General features: G+C 59.4%; 1 protein-coding gene across 2 annotated transcripts in view; it reads left to right on the top strand.

Annotated features, from left to right (window-relative positions):
* Window positions 1-20,851, top strand: part of Gramd4 (GRAM domain containing 4) — a 50,838-nt gene that overhangs the window by 7,151 nt on the left and 22,836 nt on the right. Inside the window, exon 2 of one of the 2 annotated variants that reach the window (XM_015501776.2) lies at window positions 3,670-3,790. The exons of the other annotated variant lie outside the window; for it this stretch is intronic. Coding sequence (XP_015357262.1) covers window positions 3,670-3,790 — 121 coding nt within the window. The remainder of the gene's footprint in view (window positions 1-3,669; window positions 3,791-20,851) is intronic. 2 annotated transcript variants of the gene reach the window in all.

The raw sequence follows: 20,851 nt of genomic DNA, 5'->3' as shown, positions 1-20,851 counted from the left end.
TTGTCCAAGGGAGGCCGGGTGGGGTGGAGATGGGGGGGCGGGTCATGCGCGTGGCAGTGCCAGGCCTGCGGGGAAGGTGGGCACTAAAGTCCTTAGAGCTGGGGGGGGGGATCTGGGGTGGCCCCGCCCGCGAGGCAGAGGGGCAGATGCCTTGGACAGTGGGAGATTGAAGAGGGTCCCCACAAGGTCCCAGGCTCCCTCCACACACAGCTGGAGAGCTTCCCCTTCAAAGAATGGCTCCAGGAAAACAGAAGAAGGGAGACGCGGCCACCCCCGGCCACAGTGGCTGTGCCAGGAGCCCTAGTCCCCTGCCACGTCCAGGCTCCTGGCTGCAATCAGGCTTGCTCCTCTGACGTCTGAGAGGGGGGCAGCTGGTGGCCTTTCAGAGGGGTTCAGGCCCCAGCATTTCAGAGTAGCACCCTGGGGTCTTGTCACCCAGTTGGGGACCCTGACCTGCTGGTCATTTCCCACAGAACCTTTCTCAGTGCCCCTCATGCCCAGCCAAGCTGCTGCCCCTTCTGGACCAAGGCTGCCAAAGTCCACAGGGCTGGGCAGCACCCAAGGCGCGGGCCTTCCTGGTCCCAGGTGCCAGGGATACCCACCGAGGGACGTGGACTGGCATGCTCGTGTGCTGCCGGTCGGCCACGCTGGCTTTGGCAGAGGCTGCTGGGAAGGTAGGTTGGGTGCCCCGCCTGCTCCCCGGGTGGAGCTGCCCCACACCAGCCTACCCTCTGCTCTGTGCCTGGCACGTGGCCACCCCACACCCTTCGAGGCACGTTGCTCGGCAGGGCGAGTGGGCAGGGGTATGGGGCACCTCCCAGCTTCCTTCTCGCCCCTCAGTCACTTGAGCCTGGCCCTGCCCGGCTGGCGTGCTCAGAACAGGGTGGCGTCACAACCTGGTGTGCTCAGCTGCCCTGAAAACATGGCTTCAGCCGTGGCCCCGCGGAAGCCAGGGGGGCCGTGCCTCCCGTCTTCCTGCCGTTGGCCTTGCGACTGGAGCGACGGTGCTCGTGCACAGGCTGTCGGCAGGGCCGGGGTTGCCGTTCCACACTCTGGGCGGCTCCTTTCTGGGGCTGTCACCCCCATTTGAAAGATAAGAAAGCTGGTGGTTGTCACAGCAGAGCCTGGCTGTCCTGGGCTCAGTGGGGCCTGGGGGCTGGGGGCTCTGATGCTCCCCTCCTGGGCCCTGTAGACCCTCTGACCATGCCCTCCTCTTCCTCTGAGGCCTGTCACCTGTCTCCTAGTCACAGGTGGGCACTGATTCAGGGACTGGGGACGTTTTCTGGGGGAACAGTCACTTCAAGCGTGATTTGTTCTCCTTCCTTCCTGGGGAGCCCCCAGTCGTAAGGCAGGGGCTAGACTCGGGGACACGGATGTACATCCTGGCTTTGGCCCTGATTACCACTGACTGTCCTCACCTCCTTCCTCTCCCCTGGATGGGCAGGGCATGTGGGCCACTGGGCTTGAGCAGGTTGGCCCGTGGCTCTGCCTCCCGCTGCCTCTCCAGGCTTGGTATCCTTGCTGTGGACAGGGGTCCCATGGGGTGCAGGCCCAGGCCACGGCTTCTTGGGACTCCAGCCTTGCCTTGTCACAAAAGGAAGGACCCTTCTTTCTCCGCGTTGCTGGAGGGAGGAGCCATCCCCTTGCCAGGGGGAGCCATCCCCTGGGTGGGTGGGCTGTTTCCTGTCCTGAGTGCATCGTGGCACGGGGTCCCTGGTTCTCCATCTGGTGCTCTGTGCTGGATCGTTCACAACCACTCCCCGGTATCTACAAGTCTTCCGGGAAGGGCCCTCTGTGCCTCTGCCCGTTCCTGGGACAGCCGCGGCACGGCTTGCCTAGGTCACCTGCTGCGGGGCCTCCAGACAATGGGGAGCATCGAACAGACCTTCCAGGCCCCGCGTGGCACGCACTCCTTCTGGGTGCCCGCCCTCCTGTGGCGTGCAGGTTTCTTCAACAGAAAGAGCAAGTGAAACATTGAAAACGTGGGCGGCCAGGGGAGGGGCAGTCAGAGCAGAAGGCCGCGGGGCGGGAGCTGGGCAGGCTGGGGCTGGCCGCAGAGCCTGGCTTGCTGGATCGCATTTCAGTTCAGCATTTATCACCACCTTGTCCTTGAGACAGGCCTCGCCGTGCCCTACTGGGGGCAGGGTGGTGAAGTGTGACTCCAAGAGAAGGGGGGGACCTTCCAGGAGGTGCATAGATGTTCAGGGAAAGGGAGATGGGGACCAGCCAGAGTCAGGTCAGGTGGCCTGGAGTTGCCCAGGGTGCCTTGGGATGAGCAGGTCGCATGTGGCCCAGCGTTTGTTTGGGGGATTAAAAAGGGCGTTTTTTTGTTTGTTTGGGTTTTTTGGTAATAAAAAATGTCTCAGACGCCCAGCGCACTTGAACCCCACGTGCCCTTCATGCACAGTGGTCCTGGTCTCCTGGTCACTGCCTGCCCTCACCCTCTGGATGATTCTGGATTGAACGCCAGGCATTTGGTCCTCTGCCCGTCTCTGTGGCGTGGTGAGCTGGTCTAAACACTGAGGGCCGAGCACAGCCATGGCAGCATCCCCGCCTGGGACAGTGGGCGCTGCACTCGGCTGCTGCCCACCTGGGTCTCCATGCCTGGTCCAGGCTTTGCGATTTGTCTGGGGCTAGCTGTGTGGAGCGCCTGGTGATGGGCGTCCCAGGGTTCTGAGTGGACACCTGGCTGACCTCACCCCTGCCTTGTGAGTCCCGCGGCTCCGCCCGGGGCAGACCGAGGTGAGCCACACAGTCGTGGGGCGCAGGGCTTTCCCTGTCCTCAGGGTCCTCTGAGAGCGTCTGTCCTGTGGACAGTGTTTCGGGGTGTGCCCCCTCTTCCTGCCTGTGGCCTCCCAGCAGGTGACAGATGTGTGCAGGGTGGACCTGCTCTCCTGGCCACGCTCTTCCAGCACATGCTGTGTTAACCATTGCCCAGCCCTGGAGGAGGTCTGGGGACCAGGAGGGGAAGGCAGCTCTGCTGTCCTTGGCCAGGCAATCGGGTCAGCAGCAGGATGCATCTGTGGAGTGACCATGTGAGTGCCCGTGTGGACAGGCCTGGCTAGTGGGTGGGCCTCTTGTTTTCCCTGGGAAAGGCGCAGGGTGCAGAGCAGCTGCTGGCTCTGGGCTCGTGGCCGTGGGCAGCGGTGGCCGTGGCTGCAGCCTGCCCCCCCGGCTGCCGGGACAGGACAGTGGTCACATCAGTCCTCACGGAGCTGTCAGGGTGAGGCCCTGGTGTGGACTTTGCTCTCCCTTGTCCCCCACAGGCCTGATCCTGCCTGAGAGCCCTTCTCTCCAGCTTGATCTGCATGGTATGGACATGGCCTTGGCCCAGCGCCCACTGTGAGGGCAACGCTGGACACTGGGCACTTGACTTAGATTCTGGTGTCTTGTCTTAAGGTTGAGCTCCTGTGAGCTCCGGGGTGTCCGCGTGGTGGGATGCTGAGGCGTGCTGGTGAGGACCTTATGGTGCAGGGCCCGTCTCCTGGCCTCATGGACTGGGCGCTGTGGGGCCCTGGGGGCCACCGTGCCACCTTGTGCCCAGGAAGCTGCGCTCCCGTCCCTCGCAGAGCTGCCGCTGCTCTCCCGAGGCCTTGGGCCCACGGAGTGGACTGGCGGGGCGAGGGCTTCTGTCCAGGGTCCTCTGAGCTCTGCCTGTCTCTCTTCCAGGCTGGTCCGGGGACCCTCATCATGGCCTCAGGGGCCCAGGACTGCAACCGGACAGAGTCTGACCGGCTGAACGAGATCAAGGGCCACCTGGAGATCGCCTTATTGGAAAAGCACTTCCTCCGTGAGTACCAGGCGCCCCGGGAGGGCACAGGCCGCTCTGGGCTGGGCCAAGCTGGGGCATGGTCCTGCGGCTGCGGGCCAGGCGCTCTGCCGTGGATATGGGACTGGGCCAGGCACGGCCCACATGGCTTTTGGGGCCTGGAAGTCCCCGCATGGCCCTTTGCCTCTGAGCCGGTGTCTTTGCCGGCTGCTTCTCTGGGCCTGGTCCTCGTCACCTTTGCTCAGAGTGAGGGGTAAGAGAGGATCCTGTGGGGAAGGACCAGAATGTTCCATGAGGACCTGGACCCTTCCAGTCAGTCTGGCACGGGCGTCTCCCACCACTCAGAGTTTGTCTGGTATTTTGTAGGAATCGGGTTTTGTGTTCTGGGGCTGGGGTTGTGGCTCAGTGAGAGGCACTGGGTTCCGTCCTCAGCACCACTTAAAAAACAGATGAATAAGATAGAGGTATCATGTTCATCTGTAACTAAAAAAAATACTTCTTTAAAAAAAGGTTTGTGTTCCGTTAGTCACGGGTCAGGGAGGGGGTGCAATGGGTTCCCGGTCCTTGGCCTCCCGCACAGCCCCGACTTGCTGGGGCCTGGCCTCTGAGACTAGAGGTTGTTCTGGAGGGGCCTGGGGGGCCTGGCAGGGAAGAGTCCCTGGCGGCTCACTTTGGATCCTCTCTCCTCTCCTCCGTGTCCTCTGGGTGTTACGGGGAGGGCAGGAGGCAGGGAGAGCTCGAGTTGCCCTCCTGCTGGGTGGAGTCCCCGACCAGTAAGGGCCTCGAGCAGACAGACCAGCCCTGAGCCCACGCAGGAGCCCATGCCCGTGACCCTGCCGTGGGGCATGTTCACAGCTGGTACGACGGCTGATACGCTGCTCTTGGGAGGAAGGTGCAGGAAGGGGCAGCTTCAGCCCTGCGCACCCACCCAGAGCTGGGCACTGTGACCTGCGCAAATCAAGGCCCAGGGGAGGCCCACTTCGGCCAGCTGCCCTGGGCAAAGGGCAGGGCTGAGGGCTGACAGGCAGGCCCCTCCCTTCTGGGGGTCCTGCACGGCTAGGGCTCCTCAAGGCTCTGGCTGGCAGCTGGTGCCTGACTGGTCTCTGTCCCTCTGTCCTGTGCTGACTGGCTGCAGGCTGCTTGGGGGGTCTCTGTCTCTGATTTCTCTCCTCTTCCCGGCCCAGGGCCTGTGCTGGGAGCCCTCCGTGGATTCAGTAGGATGCAGACATACGAAGCCTGATGTCCCAGGGGACCAGGTTCTTTCACTTGTGATATTGCCTCGGCTCCCCTCTGGTGGGCCCTGTGGTGCTGGGCGTCACACTCCCGCTGTGAGGCTAGATGACCAGGGTGCCCTGTCCTGTGGCTTCTACCTGCCTCTCCTGCAGGCTGGGGCCTGGCTCAGGGGAATCTGCACACTCACCTGGTGGTCAGGGACCCGTGTCGCACACGGCTCTGTGGGTTCACCTGGCTGGAGAGCAGTAGGGAGGTGTGTGTGTGTGTGTGTGTACGTACGTGCGTGGCAGTGGTAGTGTAGGTGTGCAGGTGGTTGACCATGGCAGTAGTATCTGTGCGTGAATATCCAGCAGTGGTCAGCGTGTGTGGTGGCTGGGCCTATGTGTGCTCGTGTGTGCGCGTGCACAGTGATAGCGCGTTGTCTGCCCTGGCCCCCAGGGACAGAGTGTGAGTGGTTCTGGTGGCTCTGTGGCTGCGCTATGGAGTGACTTGGTTTTCCTGAGTCTGAGGTTGCCTTTGAGCCCACCTGGGTGGAGAGAGCTGTGGGTAGTAAGCCCTCCTGGTTGCAGTCCTGGGGACCTGCCACCTGTGGCCTTGGCCAGCTCTGCTGGGTTTGCACGGGCATGTGGAGCTCATCCTGTGCTGGCTGGAGACCTCAGCTGGGGTCAGGTCAGCAGCTGCAGGAGGCTGCCTCTTCCCGGCTGAGCCTTATTACATTGCCTTTTTGTAGGCCAGAGCTGTCCAGTGTTGGCAGTTTCATGGGGCTGGGTGAATCTGCAGAGTGCATGGCCCCCCGCAAAGGCGACGGGCTGTGGAGCATCCACAGGGGCCTGGTGGGGCAGAGAGGTGTCCAGGAGAAGCGGTCCTGGGAGGGTCCACAGGACACTGTGCACTCACATTCACTTCAAGGCAGGTCATGATGAAGTTGGAGAATGGAACAGCCAGACCCATGGGCGTGCTTCTTTGGGGCTGTCCAGATCTGTGACACAGATTGGGGCTGTGAGGAAAAGTGCAAACAAGGCTGCCTACTACCAGACGTCGTTGCCGCCTCCGGCACTCAGGTTCTGGCCTCAGTGCTGCCTAAGAAGCCAATTGTTGGACTCCTAGGTGGCTCTCACAGTGGCAGTCAGAGTTCCACCTGAGCTGTGGGCTGGCTCCATTACGAGAGGTTTTGATTGTGCACCAGAACTGAACAGATCACTTCCCGTGCTCTCATGTCCACGTCCACCATCACCTCCCGGGGAGCTGATTCCCACCCTCCTGGCGTCCTCCACCACCTGTCACCAGTAGGTGGCCCAGAGTGCTCCAGACAGAGGCCCTGAGTCCAGGCTGTGACAGAACGAGCTGCTCCTTGAGTTCTGCAGATGTCCGGGGTCTTGGTAATTTTCTGGCCCCTGCGCCGGCTGCACGGGCCCCTTCCCGCTCCACTCATGAGCCGACCGATTCTGAGCTTTATAACCTTCATTTGTAAAATGAATCGCCCCCTTCATTTTCCAGATTTGAAAGAATGAGCTGCATCTTCCCCTGAGACCAGTGGGTGGAGGGCTCATCCTCAGGTCGCGGCTCTGTTGGGCCCAGGCAGCTCTGCCTGGCTGTGGGAGCCTGGTCAGTGCTGGTGGGTCTTCCCGGTGTGGCAGGAGAAGTGCCCGCCAGTCCTGGAACTGACCCGTTTGCCTCATCAGATTCTTATCGGGTCTTTCTGCTAGAAATCCTGGTTCTCAGAAGGCGACACCGCATGCTGGCTGGTTTTGTCGCACGACAACATCCACACCCTTCAGAATCCAAGCCAGCGCTGCCCGCCGGCGTAGGACTGCCCACCAGCTGGTATCCAGTCCTAGTCCTTGTGCTCCCAGGGGCTGCTCCCCTGGAGGGGTGCACACCACTCCGTTTGAAGTCACTCACCCTGGCCGAGGGACCAAGTCAGCGCAGCCTGTCTCCCTTAGATTGTTACACTTTAGAGTTTTAGAGGTTGCCTTCGTTTTCTTTTAATTCTGACATGATTTCAGGTTTACAGGAAAGTTACAGAAAAAATACAAATGATTCCCTTGTGCTTTTCATCCAGTTGTTCATCCAAGATTCACGTTTTACACATTTATCTATCTCATTTACCTGCCCACCCACCCCACACCCATCTATCCCTCGGTCTGTGTGTGTGCCTGCGTCCATCCATCCACCATNTTCTTTTGATGACAGAATTGAATTCCATGGGGAAAGTTGAATGGGGAGCCCCCGCCCATCCCCCATCCATCCATTCACCCATGCATCCCTCCACCCACTTGCCCACCCATCCATCATCTGTTGGTTCCTCCACCACTTGCCATACATCCTTTCCCCACCCACCATCTAGCAGTTCTCCTGTGTATTTTCTTTCTGTGACCTGCTTGATGGTCAGTTGCAGACGTGATGGTCAGTCTCCACCTAACCGCAGTCATCAAGGTCAGTGAGCAGTGAGGATCAGGCTGCTGGAGGGAGACTCACTGCCCTCCAGGGAGAAGCTCCGCGTGGGCTCTGTGCGTTTCTGCTGCCTCTTTGGACTCCTTCTCCTGGACAGTGGTCAGCCTGTGTCTGTTCCCTGACTTGGTGTTTTCAAGGAGTGCTGGTTACTTACTTGTAGAATGTCCTCAGTTTGTGCTTGTGTGCTGTTGCCTTGTGGGGAGACGCAGGCTGGGCCATCTCATCCAGAGTGTCCCCGAGCCATGTGTGGCCCCTGAGGCCGTCTCCTTCCATCTCATGTGTGTCAAGAGCTTTTTCAAAAAGGGAGCTCCTACAGCTGCTAAAACAGTCTGCTGTGGTGTCACCTGTGGTCCCAGCTACTCGGGAGGCTGAGGCAGGAGGACCACTGGAGCCCAGGAGTTCAAGGCCAGCTGGGCAGCATAGTGAGACCCCATCTCAAAAAGGACTGAATTAATTTCAAATTGTTTACATGGATCCCAAGTCGGGGTGTGTTCAGGGAGCTAGAGTTCCTCTGCCTGCTCCCTCACCTACACCGCCCCTCCCCTGTGGATAGCCAGTGGTCTCTCTATTTATGCCACTGACCCAGGGGCACTCTACCCGAGCTGCACTCCCAGCCCTTGTTACCTTTAATTTTAGGGCAGAGTTTTGCTAAGTCACTGAGGGCCTGTTAAAGTGCAGAGGCTGATCTTGAATTCAGGACCCCGTCTTGCCCCTCAAGCCCCCAGGCCCCGCACCTTCCGCTGAATCTCTTTCCTTTCTCCTGTTCTTTTAGCATCATATAGAACGCAGAGCTGGGTCCCCACGAGGCTGCACATGCGTGGACTTCCCTTTCCTCCGCCGGCCTCCCCCCCCCTTTCCCCCTCTCCCGGCCTCCTCTCCCCCTCCTTGTATCCGCTTTGATGGGTCCTTCCACTAGTTCCTGAAGGTGGGGCTCCCTGTGGGGTCGCATGTGTCGTGCACCGTGATCCTGGAGGTCCACTCCCCTCCCCTCCCCTCCTGCTCCACCGCTGCCCCTCTGCCCCCTGGTCTCCCTTCCGCCCGGTCTTCCCCACTCCTCCCTCCCTCCCCTGTTTGCTCCAGTCCCCGTATGAGGGGACACCTGACCCTTGACTTCCTGGGTCTGGCTCACCGCACCTGCCATCTCCAGCGAGTGCCGTGGTCTCCCTCTTCTTGTGGCCGAGTAAAGCTCCATTTGTCTTTATACCACACTTTCTCCATCCCTTCGCCTGTTGACAGGTGGCCCCACGACCTGGCTGTGTAAACTTGCTGCTGTGACACTGGGGTGGCCCTGTCACTATGGTAGGCTGACTTTAGCTCTTTTGGATGAATCCCAAGGAGTGGGCTGGCTGGGTCATGGGTGGATCCATTCCTAGTTTGGGGGAGTCTCCCCCCTGCTTTCCAGCGTGGCACTAAAGGCAGTCCCACCGACAGGAGACGAGCACCCCTTTCCCCCACGTCCTCGCCGGCATTTATCATGTATGTTCTTGAGAATCGCTGTGGTGACTGGAGTGAGCCGAGAGTCTAGCCAGTTCTGGGTGCGTTTCCCTGATTGCTGGAGAGGGTGCTTTCCAGGTATTGTTGTTTCTTGAGAAGTACCTGCCGGTTCTTTGCCTGTTTACTGATTAGGTTATTTGTTTAGAGATTTCTTCCCATGACTTTGTAAATGGAAGCCAGGTGATATCTGATCTTATCCCTTAGGCAAACATCGGCACACCCACACCTACACCTAGAGGCAGTTCCTGGTGTGGTCAGCCCGCCTGTTCCCCAACCATGGCCTGTCCCGCGGTCTGCGGCCTTGGGCTGCTGCAGTGCTCGCAGGTGGTTCTTACCAGGTTCTGCACCCTGATGACACAGGTGGCACTCATCTCCCTGCCCTGAGCATGGTGCCTGGGTTGGGAGCAGTGCGGGGGGTGAGGGGCACAGGTCGGCTGCAGGAAGGTCATCACAGTGGAGCCTGCAGGGTCTGGCTTCCAGCTCCATCCCCAGGAGCAGGCCGTGTGTGACCTTGGGGTCCACCAAGATGTCCTGGCTGCTTGGCTGTCCCTGCCCCTCAGTGCGGCATTGGGACTCTGGCTTCTGGTTCTTGTCTCTGCCACTTGTCAGCAGACAGTTGAACACAGTCACCTAAGAGGACTGCAGTGCCCCTGTCCGTAAGCTCCACGTGGTCATTCAATTATCTGCGGCACTTTCTCTCCCTTCACGGAGGAGAGGAAAGGGCCGATTGCACGTGGCCTTCTTGGGTGGTTAAATATTGAAGAGGACAAGTGTTCCTGGTAGACGGGGCCCAGGCTGAAGAGGCGAGGGCGAGCTGCGTTTAGCCCTGGCCTGGGTGTGTTAAGGAAGTCCATAAATAAACCAAAAGCATCATTCATTTCCAGTCATCCCGAAGCTCACCCCAGCTGCTGGTTGCTTTTTGAGCCTGTACGTGAGTGTGCATCTGTTGACCTCCTGCTGGCACGGGCTCTGGAGAGGGAGGCTGTCCGTCTCACAGGTGCACACGCAGCCCTACTCAGGAGCAGTGTGGTGTGGCATGGCATGGAGCTCCCCTTGCTGGACTGTTCTGCTGAGGACCCCGGGGATCCAGGTTTTTTCCTCCTATTGACGTGAAGGCCTGCAGGGACCTCCCTGGGTGGCCTGGCAGAGGCTCCTCTAGGGAGCCCGTCTCTGGGCCCTTGGCACCCACACAGTGGGTGGATCCTGACTTGGAAAGAGGTGCTTTTGCTCCTGAGCCCCCATGCTGCTCTGAGGAGGCTTCCCCCTGCTCTGAGGGTCAGAGTGGCCGCCCCCACCCTGCACCCTGAGGAGGACTCCTCCAGGAACCTGGGAGCAGGTGGGTGGCCACAGACATGAAGGGCCGTCCTTTGGATGCACAGACTCAGAGAGAGGGCCCCTGCGGGGCGGGCGAGTTTCGGCATGGCCAGCCTGGGTGGTTGGAGGTGAGGAAGACCTCACCATTGCCGTTCTGAAGACAGAAGGGTCTTGGGAGCCAGCAGCCATGAGGCCTGATGGAGCTGGGCTTGTCCAGCTGCACCTGGACCCACCCGTCCCCCCAGCCTGCAGATGTCTTGCAGAGGTTTGGTCTCTGTCATCTCTTCCTCCTGCCGATTCAGTGGTGTTGAGCTGAAGAGGTGAACCTCTGGGGACAGAGGCTTGGCAAGTCTGGCTCTGTCCCCGGGGAGACACGCAGAGGGCCAGGTGGGACCAGGCTGGATGCACAGATGACTGACAACTGAGAACGGGACTGGACATCAGATCCTGCAGAATTGTGTAGGAGGAAGATGGAATTGGCCCCAAGAAAATTAAAAGCTTGCTCCACTGGGGCCAGGGCTCCCTATTTCGGGGGGCTGGGGCGTGGCTCAGTGCGAGGCCCTTGCCTGTCATTTGTGAGCCCTGGTTCCTCCCCCAGCACCCAGGGAGAAGAACCTCCACCCTCCCAGCTCCTTCTCCTGACCGTGAGCTCTGCTCCGGTTCTTCCTTGTGGATGATCAGCCCTGAGATTCCTGGTGGCCCTGGTCAGGAGGTGCTCAGAGCCAGTGACCCCATGCCAGAGCTTCCACGGTCCTGCCCCACAGCCTGCGGCCTGGTCCTCCTGCTCCGGCCTCCCTGCTGCGCCGAGGGGCCGAGCCAGGAGCTGCCCTGTCCGCGCTCTCCTGCTGGCTTATGCTGGTGGGGTCAGCAGTGGACAGGTGCTTTTGATGACAGAATTGAATTCCATGGGGAAAGTTGAATGGGGAGCCCCCGCCCATCTCTGGGACTTCTCTGAGTGATCGTCAGGTCCCACGGGGCTCATCATGAGCCCCTAGCTGTGAGGGGCTGGGGACGTGTGCCTGCTTCCAGATGGCACCGCAGAGGTGTGGGCAGGGGCCAGGAAGTTGCCTGGGTCCGTGGCCTTCTGTCCTCTGCTGTCTCCCTGGGGTCCCTTGTTGAAACTGTCGTCTGCACAGAGGAGGCCACGCTGACAGAGAGGGTGTCCATGAGGAGTGCCAGGGTGGCCCGGCATGTCCAGTGTTCCAGCTGGGGGGGGCACCCTTGTTCATCCCCACTCGTCTCCTCCCTGGACTGGACTCACGGGCAGTGTGGATACCCTACCTGTGAGTTCTGCCAGCTTGGGCACAGAGCCTGGCCGCCTGCTGCTTGGTGCACATCTGGGTGTGTGTGTGTGTGCATGTGCAGGGGTGGAGGATGGGCAGGGGGGTCACTGGATCGATGGCTGGCTGGACGGATCAGTGAGCATGTGAGCCAGGGGTGGGTTGGGAGTGCGAATGGTTGGATGGATGAATCAATGAGAGGAGGGTGGGCAGAGGGTGGAAGGACTGTTCCCTCCACGGGGCATACCCCCCCTGCACACCTTCATGGCCCCACTGGGGCCTCCCAGGGCCCGACTCCTCCCTCTGCTCCCATGCTGTCCCAGGCGCATGTGTCCTCTGTGTCCCTTTGCTCCCTGCTGGCCCATCCACTCGGAGCCTGGGGCCTGACCTCACTAATGGAGCCAGGGTGTCCCTGCCTGTCCCCGCCCACACTGAGCAGTGGGTGGCTGTTCAGCAAAGAGCCTGTTGCTTTGGGACAGGACCAGCCCAAAGGGCTCAGCTAGGGACCGAGTGCCTGGCCAGAGGGGAGCCGGGCGGGAGGAGCATCTGCTCAGTGCTGGGCCCAGCCCAGCATCCGGCCCCGGTGTTAGATGCCCTGCGCCATCTCGCGCTGAAAGGCCATTATCGATTCCTGGTAATCCGTCCTTGTGGGTGAAAGCACCGGCCCGGATCCCATTTCTTGTTCTTTACATGGCAAGATCTCGGTGCACTACAGTCCCCCGCAACCCCACGATGGTTTCCTACGGTGCAGCGCTCACTGGGGGCATGCGCGCGGCAGCCTGGAGGGCAGGGTGTGCACGCCAGGACCAGGCGCTGCCTGGTGGCGTCTGTGCAGCATCCACGGCTTATTCGTGCTTCTGCTGAGTTGACCGGGGACAAGGGGCCATGTGAGGGAACGTGGGCAGAGCAGGAAGGTAGTTCCAGGGTGAACCTTTTCCTTCAGGCAGAGTGGATCACCGGGCCACCGGCGGAGGGGAGCTGCCTCTTCCCAGGGCTGAAGGTGCAGGTGTGCGCTCAGCTCAGGAGTCCCCTTGTACCTGTGTGTGTGTGGGGGGTGCTGGCTTTGTCTTCTAGAAAGGTCCATGATGGTGCTGGGAGGAGTATGGGGCCGGAGAGTCCGTGAGTCCGGGAGGCGCAGGGCCCAGCCGGCTGTGGGGTGCGCAGCGCCACCTGGCCGGGAGCAGCCTCCTGTTTCTGGGGGTTTGCGCTCCGGGCTGGGTGGGAAGGAGTTTATTTAAGGGTTATCACTTGATTTTTATTTCTGGCTGAGGCTGGCCGTGGAGTGGTGTGCCGGGAGGACTCCTGCTTCAGAGTTCTACTTTTGCAGGTTTAAAAATAGCCTCGAAGCTGCTTTCCTTCCTCCCACCAGCTTCCCTGTGGGCTGGGTGTCGCTGAGCCCAGGGTGGTGGGTAGAGCCGCCATTGCGCTGCCCGGGCCCGTGGTGGGCATGGGCCAAGGCGTCTCCTCTGCCTCCCCTAAGATCAGAATATGGTGGGGAGGGTGCTCCAGAGTGCCAGTCAGCGGGTCACCTGCCCTTCTCCCTCCAGACCCTGGGGTGAGGCCTGAAGCGTGGGCCGGGTGGCAGCCTGGCCGCCAGCTGCCCGGGGCTTCCTGTAGCCTCCAGCGAGTGAGCTTGGTGTGCACAGTGTTGCTGGGCATCTCTCTCGACTTCAGGGTCTCTGAGCCTCATTTGCTCCACCCTTTGGAGGCAGGAGCCTGTGTGCAGGGCTGGGACGTCCCCCTTCTCAGTGTCCCACAGAGGTGCCACCAGAACTTGATTGGCTTGTCGACTGCTGCAAGGCCTGTGGACACAAGAGTGCCTCGGGGCCCAGACCGCCCTTGGCCTCCTTCCCTCCTCCTCTCACCAGTCACTCTGTGTCCCCTGACTGTGCTCCTTGTACCCTTGGGGACCGTCCCGGTTTCCCTCTGGGGCCATGCACCTGGGTGATCTTGCCTTCCTGGAGAGTGGATTGGTTTGCTGGGTGGGTGTCGGTGCAGCCCAACTGGAGCTGTGCCTAATCTCTTCTTTTTGGGGCACATCCTTGGGCGTTGGGGGTTCTGGCTGCCCTGGCCTCCTGCAGGCTCCCTGACTGTCCTTAGCTGTCTGTAACCAGGTCACCTGAGTGCGCGGAGCCCAAGGCCAGCACCAGGCCCTGGGAGAGGAGCAGGCCCCTGGGCTGGGAGCTGCCCCGCGTGATCTACGGCCTGTGATATAGCAGCATCCGCAGCCCAAAGTGCTGGGTGGCGGCCTTGGCCGTGGTCCCTACCTGTGGCTTAGCTGCTGGCCAGCGTGGGCAGTGCCCACCTCTGCAGCTTCCTGGCGTAGCGTGGCCTGTGTGGGGAGTAGGGTCAGGCAGCTGGAGCCTGGACTCTGAGCTCCCATATGTCTCTGCTCCATGGTCTTTGAGTATACTGCAAGGTCACACACGGCCCACCTGCAAGCGTCTCCTTGGTGACATTCTGCCCCCGCTGATCCAGAGAGGTTACCATGAGCGGTTCTCTCCAGGGCCACGGGTGCGGTCCTGGTGAGTCCTGCTTCAGGTGCGTCTGGGGCACAGCTGGCAGTGGGGAGAAAGGGACAGCTGGGGTCTGTGCACCCCAGGAGGGACCCTCGAAATGCCAGGGGCTGGAGGACAGAAGGTCCACTGTGGGCCGGGGGAGCCGAGAGGGCTGCCCCATCCCCGGCTACCAGGGACTTTCCACCCTGCATTGTGTCTCGAGAGAGTGGAGCAGAGAGCGACCTGTGAGTGTCTGCATGCTGCTGCCCGAAACATGAATGGGACCTCCCCAGCAGAGGGGCGTGCTGATGTGACCACGATGCTGGTCTGAGATGGGAGATGACCCAGGATTGTCCACCAGAGACGACCTGGGTCAGTCGTCCCAGGGGTCCTCAAACGGAGGCGGGAGGGTTTGAGGAGGAGAGGTAGCCATGGGGTCAGAAGTTAGTGATGTCATTGCTGCTAGGGTCCTGAGCTGTAGGTGCCTCTAAAGTGGGCAACACCAGGAAAGGGGTCGTGCAGCGGAGCAACCCCATACTCGCCTCGAGCCCAGCCAGACCCCTTTTGGGCCTCTGGTCTCTGGAGCTGTAAGGGAAGAGTGGTGTTGTCTAAGCCACCAAGTCCGTGGCGATTTTATGTATGTATGTATGTATGTATTTATTTGTTCATTCATTCTAATGAGGTATATGTGGCAGCAGAATGCATTTTGATTCATCGTACGCAGTTGCTGCACAACTTCATTTCTCTGGTTGTACACCATGTAGCATCACACCATATGTGCAGTCACACATGTACCTAGGGTAATGATGTCCATCTCATTCCACCATCTTTCCTGTCCCCATGCACCCTCCTTTCCTTCCCCTTTGCCCAGTCATAGTTCTCCATTTTCCCCATGCCCACCCCCCATTATGGATCAGCATGCACTTATCAGAGAGAACATTCAGCATTTGGTTTTTTTAGGATTGGCTTACTTCGCTAAGCATGATATTTTCCAACTCCATCCATTTACCTGCCAATGCCATAATTTTATCATCTTTTATTGCTGAGTAATATTCCACTGTGTATATATACCACAGTTTCTTTACCCATTCATCTATTGAAGGACATCTAGGTTGCTTCCACAGTTTAGCTATTGTGAATGGAGCCACTATAAACATTGATGTGGCTCTGTCACTATAATATGCTGTTTTTAAGTCCTTTGGGTGTAGATAATGGAGTGGGATAGCTGCGTCAAAATGGTGGATCCATTCCAAGTTTTAAGGGCTCTCCATACTGCTTTCCATATTGGCTGCACCAATTTGCAGTCCCACCAGCAATGTATGAGTGCGCCTTTTCCCCACATCCTCGCCAACACTTATTGTTGTCTGTATTCTTGATAACTGCCATTCTAACTGGTGTGAGTAGTTTTTTAAACTACTCACACCAGTTAGATTTGCATTTCTCTCATTACTAGAGATTTTGAACATTTTTTTTTCATATATTTGTTGGTCTGTTGTATATCTTTTTCTGAGAAGTGTCTGTTCAGCTCCTTAGCCCATTTATTGATTGGGTGGTTTGGTTTTTTGAGTTCTTTGTGTGTCCTGGAGACTCGTGCTCTGTCTGACGTTTGAATCCATCCCATTTGTTGATTCTTGGTTTTATTTCTTGCGGTTTAGGAGTCTTGTTAAGGAAGTCGGGGCCTAATCTGACCTGATGGAGAATTAGGCCTACTTTTTCTTCCTTTAGGTGAGAGGTCTCTAGTTTAATTCCTCAGTCCTTGATCCACTTTTAGTTGAGTTTTGGGCATGGGGAGAGAGAGGGTTTAGTTTCATTTTGCTGCATATCGTTTTCCAGTTTTCCCAGCACCACTTGTTGAAGAGGCTATCTTTTCTCCAGTGCATGTTTTTGGCATCTTTGTCTGGTATGAGACGACTGTATTTATGTGGGTTAGTCTCTGTTTTGTACCATTGGTCTACATACCTATTTTGGTGCCAATACCATGCCAGGTTCTGTCACTACTGCTCTGTAGTGTCGTTGAAGGTCTGGTGTTGTGATGCCTCTTGCTTCACTCTTCTTGCTAAGGATTGCTTTGGCTATTTTGGGTCTCTTATTTTTCCAAATGAATTTCATGATGGCTTTTTCTGTTTCTATAAGGAATGACATTGGGATTTTAATTGGAATCACATCTGGGTAGTGTGGCCATTTGACAATATCAATTTTGCCTCTTTGTGGTGATTTTTTACAGCAGCCACAGGAGGTTGGGGAGGGCTCGCTCCCCTGCACCCTGCTCTGGGGGACCTCGCTCCTGACTGAGGGAGCAGGAGCCTGAGTCTGTGGGGGGCTGCCCATTGTGGGGTGGGCTGGCTGGCGCCCTTGGTGTCCATGAGCAGCTGAGGGCATGTGGAAGCCCCAAGCTGTGGATGCCCGCAGAGCCCAGGGCCTCGGCAGCAGCCCCAGATCTGCAGGACCTGGGTCCAGGCTCCCGGAGACGGGGGCAGGGCACTATTAGCACCACCGTCAGCTCATGGTTGGGGGGAGTCCCGCGCATAGAACCCTGGGGGGCTGGTCCCGGGAGGCTGGTGAGCCCCGGGCCTGTAGCAGGACCAGCCCAGTCCTTTCCACTTAGCAAGAAATCTTATTTCCTACTCAAGAGGAAAAAGAAAAACCAAGAATGAGCATTTGTGTCGCCTTTGTCCTATGGCAGGCTGGTGGGGCTGTGCACTGTATCTGACCTAAATATGTCACTGGTGGCAGCAGGCGGGCCTCAGTGCCAGGCCTGGGGTCGACTCATTGTTTGAGTCTGGGAGGGAGACACTGGGCCTCGGCAGGGGGCCATTTGCTCAGTGGGAGAGAGAGAGAGAGAGAGAGAGAGAGAGAGAGAGAGCGCAAGCACTTTCATTGAGCCCTTATTCAGTTTTAATGGTATTTCATTTAATCCATATCAAACTGATGAAGTAGGTGTCTTATCTTTATTTTATGTGCACAACACAGAGGGGGTAAGAAACTGAACTAAAATCCCAGGACTGAAAAGAGGTGATTCTAGGATTGAATCTTGGGTCTCTTAACTGAAAATACCTGCTTATCTGACCAATAGACCAGGAAAAAGCTAGAGAGGTTATAGGGCCAATTCTTAGAAGTTCAAGTGTCAGTCAAAAGAATGGAAGTTTTTTCATGGAGCTGTATGGAGTCCCCAGAATTTGGCAGAGAATGTCAAGAATAAAGCTATTCTTTAGAAAGATTTAGATGGTTATGATGTGTAGGATAGATCGGCCTAGTCTTTCTGGGACTGACTAACCCAAGGACTCAACTTGCTGGACCTTTCCCCTTTGAGAAATGGGATAGCTTCAAGGGGCAGAGGCAGAGTATATATATGGTGTCAGGGTTAAAGGGCTTTTGGCACCCAGCCAGCACCCCTCTCCCGTTTATAAATGAAGAAACTCAGGTGCAACAAGTCACTTGNGGGGGTTGGGATGTGGGGATGGGAAGCGTCTGCCCTCCCCTGCCCAGCCGCCCTGTCCAGAGCAGGCCCGCCCCATGAGGTGTTGTCCTCTGCCCCGGGTGGAGGGGGTGGAGGCGCTGTGGGATGGAGCAGCTCCGCGCCAGGCTCTCACGGTGGAAGGCAGCTGCTTTGAGTGCCCACGTCCAAGGTGCCTGCTCACCTTTGGGAGAAGCGCCCACCCAGGGATCTCTGCAGCGGCTGATGGGACAGTTGGTTGGTCCACCTGCTGCTCGAGTGAGCCTCAGTTGAGCCCCTGCTTTATGCCGGACTGCAGGAGGGGCCTGATGGCTGAGAATAGGGTCCTGGGAAGTGGCCTTAGAGGGCCCTGGGGGATGCCTGTCTCAGTGGGCAGCAAGGAGGCCCAGGCCCTCTTCACTGTCATCTGCTGTGTGCCTTTCCCAGAGGAAGGGCCCTCAAGGTGACAGGGTCCCTTCCTGTCAGGGACATGGCTCCGCCCACCAAGCGGGTCAGGCAGGGTCTGGGAAGATCTAACTGAGAGGGGCCACTCATCCCCCTGATGCTGTTCTCCAGCTCCCCCTTGGACATCTGCCCTGGCACTGTGTTGTCCCCTCTTTCCCTGACTGTGTCCCTGCACAGAGCTGGGCACAGTGTTTCCCAGTGAAGATACACATCAGTGGGTGTCACACAGTGCCAGGGGACATCATGCACAGGACTCTCGAGTGCCCTTGAATCCTCTGGGGCAGTGTCCCCAGGAACTCTGGTTTAAAGCCAGGCCAGGTGCTAGGGCAGAGGCCCTGCAGATGGTCAGGCCTAGAGCTTGTCGAGTTCCCCCTGTGACCCCACCCCGACCGACGTCCTCTGCACCAGCCCAGCCCAGCGTCCCTGGGGTCAGCCTGTCCCCCTGTCTCTGGCGTGTGTGTGAGCACTTGTGGAGCTGTCCCTGCCCTCTGGCCGTTCCCCTCATTCTGTCATCTTCTTGAACCAGGCTTGGTCCTAGGGCCAGAGCCAGCAGGGATAGGGTGGAAGTCCTCCCTAGGATCCTGCCAGGCTTGGGCTCAGCTCAAGTGGACACAGACTGGGAAACGCAGCATGCCACCGGGAGCCCGTGCTTGCTGTCCCCTTCTCTGTGGACCTGGGTTGCCTCGGGGATCCCCCCTCGCACCCCGAGGAGGAGCTGCAGCCTCCCTTTTGTAGGCCCACCCTGGTGCCAGCCGTGTGTCCAGGGATGTGGCAGCAGCTTCCTGCCCGTGTGCTGCCTCACGGACACTTAGGGGCCCGTGTGAACACCTGAGCACCCTGGCTCACCTCACCCGCAGTGTGTGCCTGCCCCGTGGGGCCAGGGCAGCAGGTCGGGGGCCTCGGTCCTCAGTCCCTAGGGAGCCACAGCCAAGGAGAGCCAGGCAGAGCTGCCTGTGAATTGGCCAGCTCCTCGGGCCACCTGGGGCGGGTCTGCTCCAAGCTTGCCTAGCTGCCCGGTGGGCTCTGCTGGCTCCAGATGTCCACCCCGGGAGTGGACGCCAGCACTCAGCCAGCCTAAATGTTTTCAGAAGGTTTGCTGAGCTCTGGCCTCTCCCCTGGTCCACTGCGACCAAGCTTGGCCTGGACGGCTGTTCCCGGAGGGCAGCCTGGGCCGTTGTGCTGACCTTGGCCTGAGCTTCAGGGTCTCCACTTGAGGCTGTGTCTCTAGCTCTGGTGAGGTGGTCAGGAGCGGGAGTGGCTCGATTCCCATGAACCCCTCCATGTCCTACCCAGGGGTTCCAGGCTAGCGAGGGTCTCACCTTGACCACCAGCAGGGGGCGGCTGCCTCTCCGCAGGGCCCTCTGTTCCTACTCACAGAGTAGGTGATGGGTCGGAGCTTTGGTCTGAGGAGTATCCTGTGCAGCACAGGCCACTGCCGTCCCCTGTGGGTTTCCCTTCTGGAAGGGCTTTGTCTTTCAGCCCTGGGGGTCCCTGGGTGGGACTGGGGTGGTCTGTGCCATCAAAACAGAGGCTAACCAGTCACCTGGACCCACGCCTGCCCCTGCTGATTCTGTTGGGGGACCAGGTTGGTCCTGGCCTCCACAGGAGGACATTGTGGAGATGGGACGGCCGGGTCACCCCAGGAAGATGCCCCCTCTGGTGTTCTGCTCTCGGGCTGTCCCAGGCACCCCACCTCACGTTGGTGTCGTCAGGGTCTCGGTGCCTGCCTGCCGCTGTGTTTCTGTGGGCGGGGTCCTGGCTTCACCTGCTGCCTGCCCTGCCCTGCCCGGAGGCCTCTCCCCCTGTGACCCTTGTCTGCTGTGGCTCCAGGCTCTGAGCCTGAGGCATCACTGCTTGGTGAGGGGTCCCTGCAATCCAGGTGCTGTCGGAACCTCAAGGACTGTCTTCCTCCTGGGTTGGCCGTTGTCCTTGTGAGGGGTGATGGTGTTCCTTGGGTCTGCGGGACTTGAGGGGGCTGTCCCTTTGGCCTGGATGCCACTCCCTTGTACCCCAGCCCCAGTGGCTGGGTGTTCTCTGCACCTGGGCCTCTTCCCACTGAGTCCTCGAGCTCGCCAGGTCGGAGCCTCTGCCCAGGGGGCCTGGTGCTAGTGGCCGCTGTTGGCTCTGGTGCTGTCACCTCCATAAGTGTGGTGTGGGCCTGCCACCTGTGTTTCCCCCGCAGCTGAGACAGTCACCAAGTTATTTCAGTCCTGTAAGAAGGAAGGAGGCCCGAGGCATTCTGAAGCCATCCGTCCCGACGCCCCCTTCTTTATGTCTCTGCTCCCAGTAGCCCACAGCCCTGGGGGGCTGGTGCGCAGCCCCCAGCTGGTCCCCAGACTCAGGGGGGTGGAGTCATTCAGGAAAGGCCTCAGGACCAGGCATCCAGGGAGCCAGCCTGGAGGCCACGGGCGGGAGGTGCTGGAGGTCGCCAGGCTGCCCGTGTGCCGAGCGCCGTGGCTGCTGCTGAGGGCTGTCCTTCCACAGCTCTGCTGCCAGCAGCGGGCGCTGACGCGCTTCTTTGTGCCATCCTCAGGGCCACACGGTATGGGGAATGTGGCTGTGGGCAGGGCTGACCTGAGGCCTCTGGGTGAGCTCAGCAAGATGAATGTGGTCACCGAGGTGTCGGTGTCTGTGCTCCATGAGGCTGCAGGGGCCTTGGGGCTGGGATGGACGGCCACCCTGGCCAGGGCCCTGCTGGCTGAGAAAGTCGCCCCTGGTCTTCGGGGCTGCCCCGGGGCCCCTGGAGCGCAGCTCAGGTGTTCCCAGGCACTGCTCACTAGGTGGCTACGCAGGAGTGTCGCAGGCTCCTGGCACAGCGCCGTGCCCACCAGAGCACGGTGGGGCTGGGCAGAGGCGCTCCTCGGAGACGCCCTCGGCTTTGGGCTGTGCACGGGCCCCACCCGCCTGGCTC

The sequence above is a fragment of the Marmota marmota genome, unplaced genomic scaffold, assembly GCF_001458135.2.
Source record: "Marmota marmota marmota unplaced genomic scaffold, marMar, whole genome shotgun sequence".
Lineage (NCBI taxonomy): Eukaryota > Metazoa > Chordata > Mammalia > Rodentia > Sciuridae > Marmota > Marmota marmota.
The sequence above is the reverse complement of the archived record's forward strand: the minus strand, read 5'-3'. Positions and strand labels throughout refer to the sequence as shown.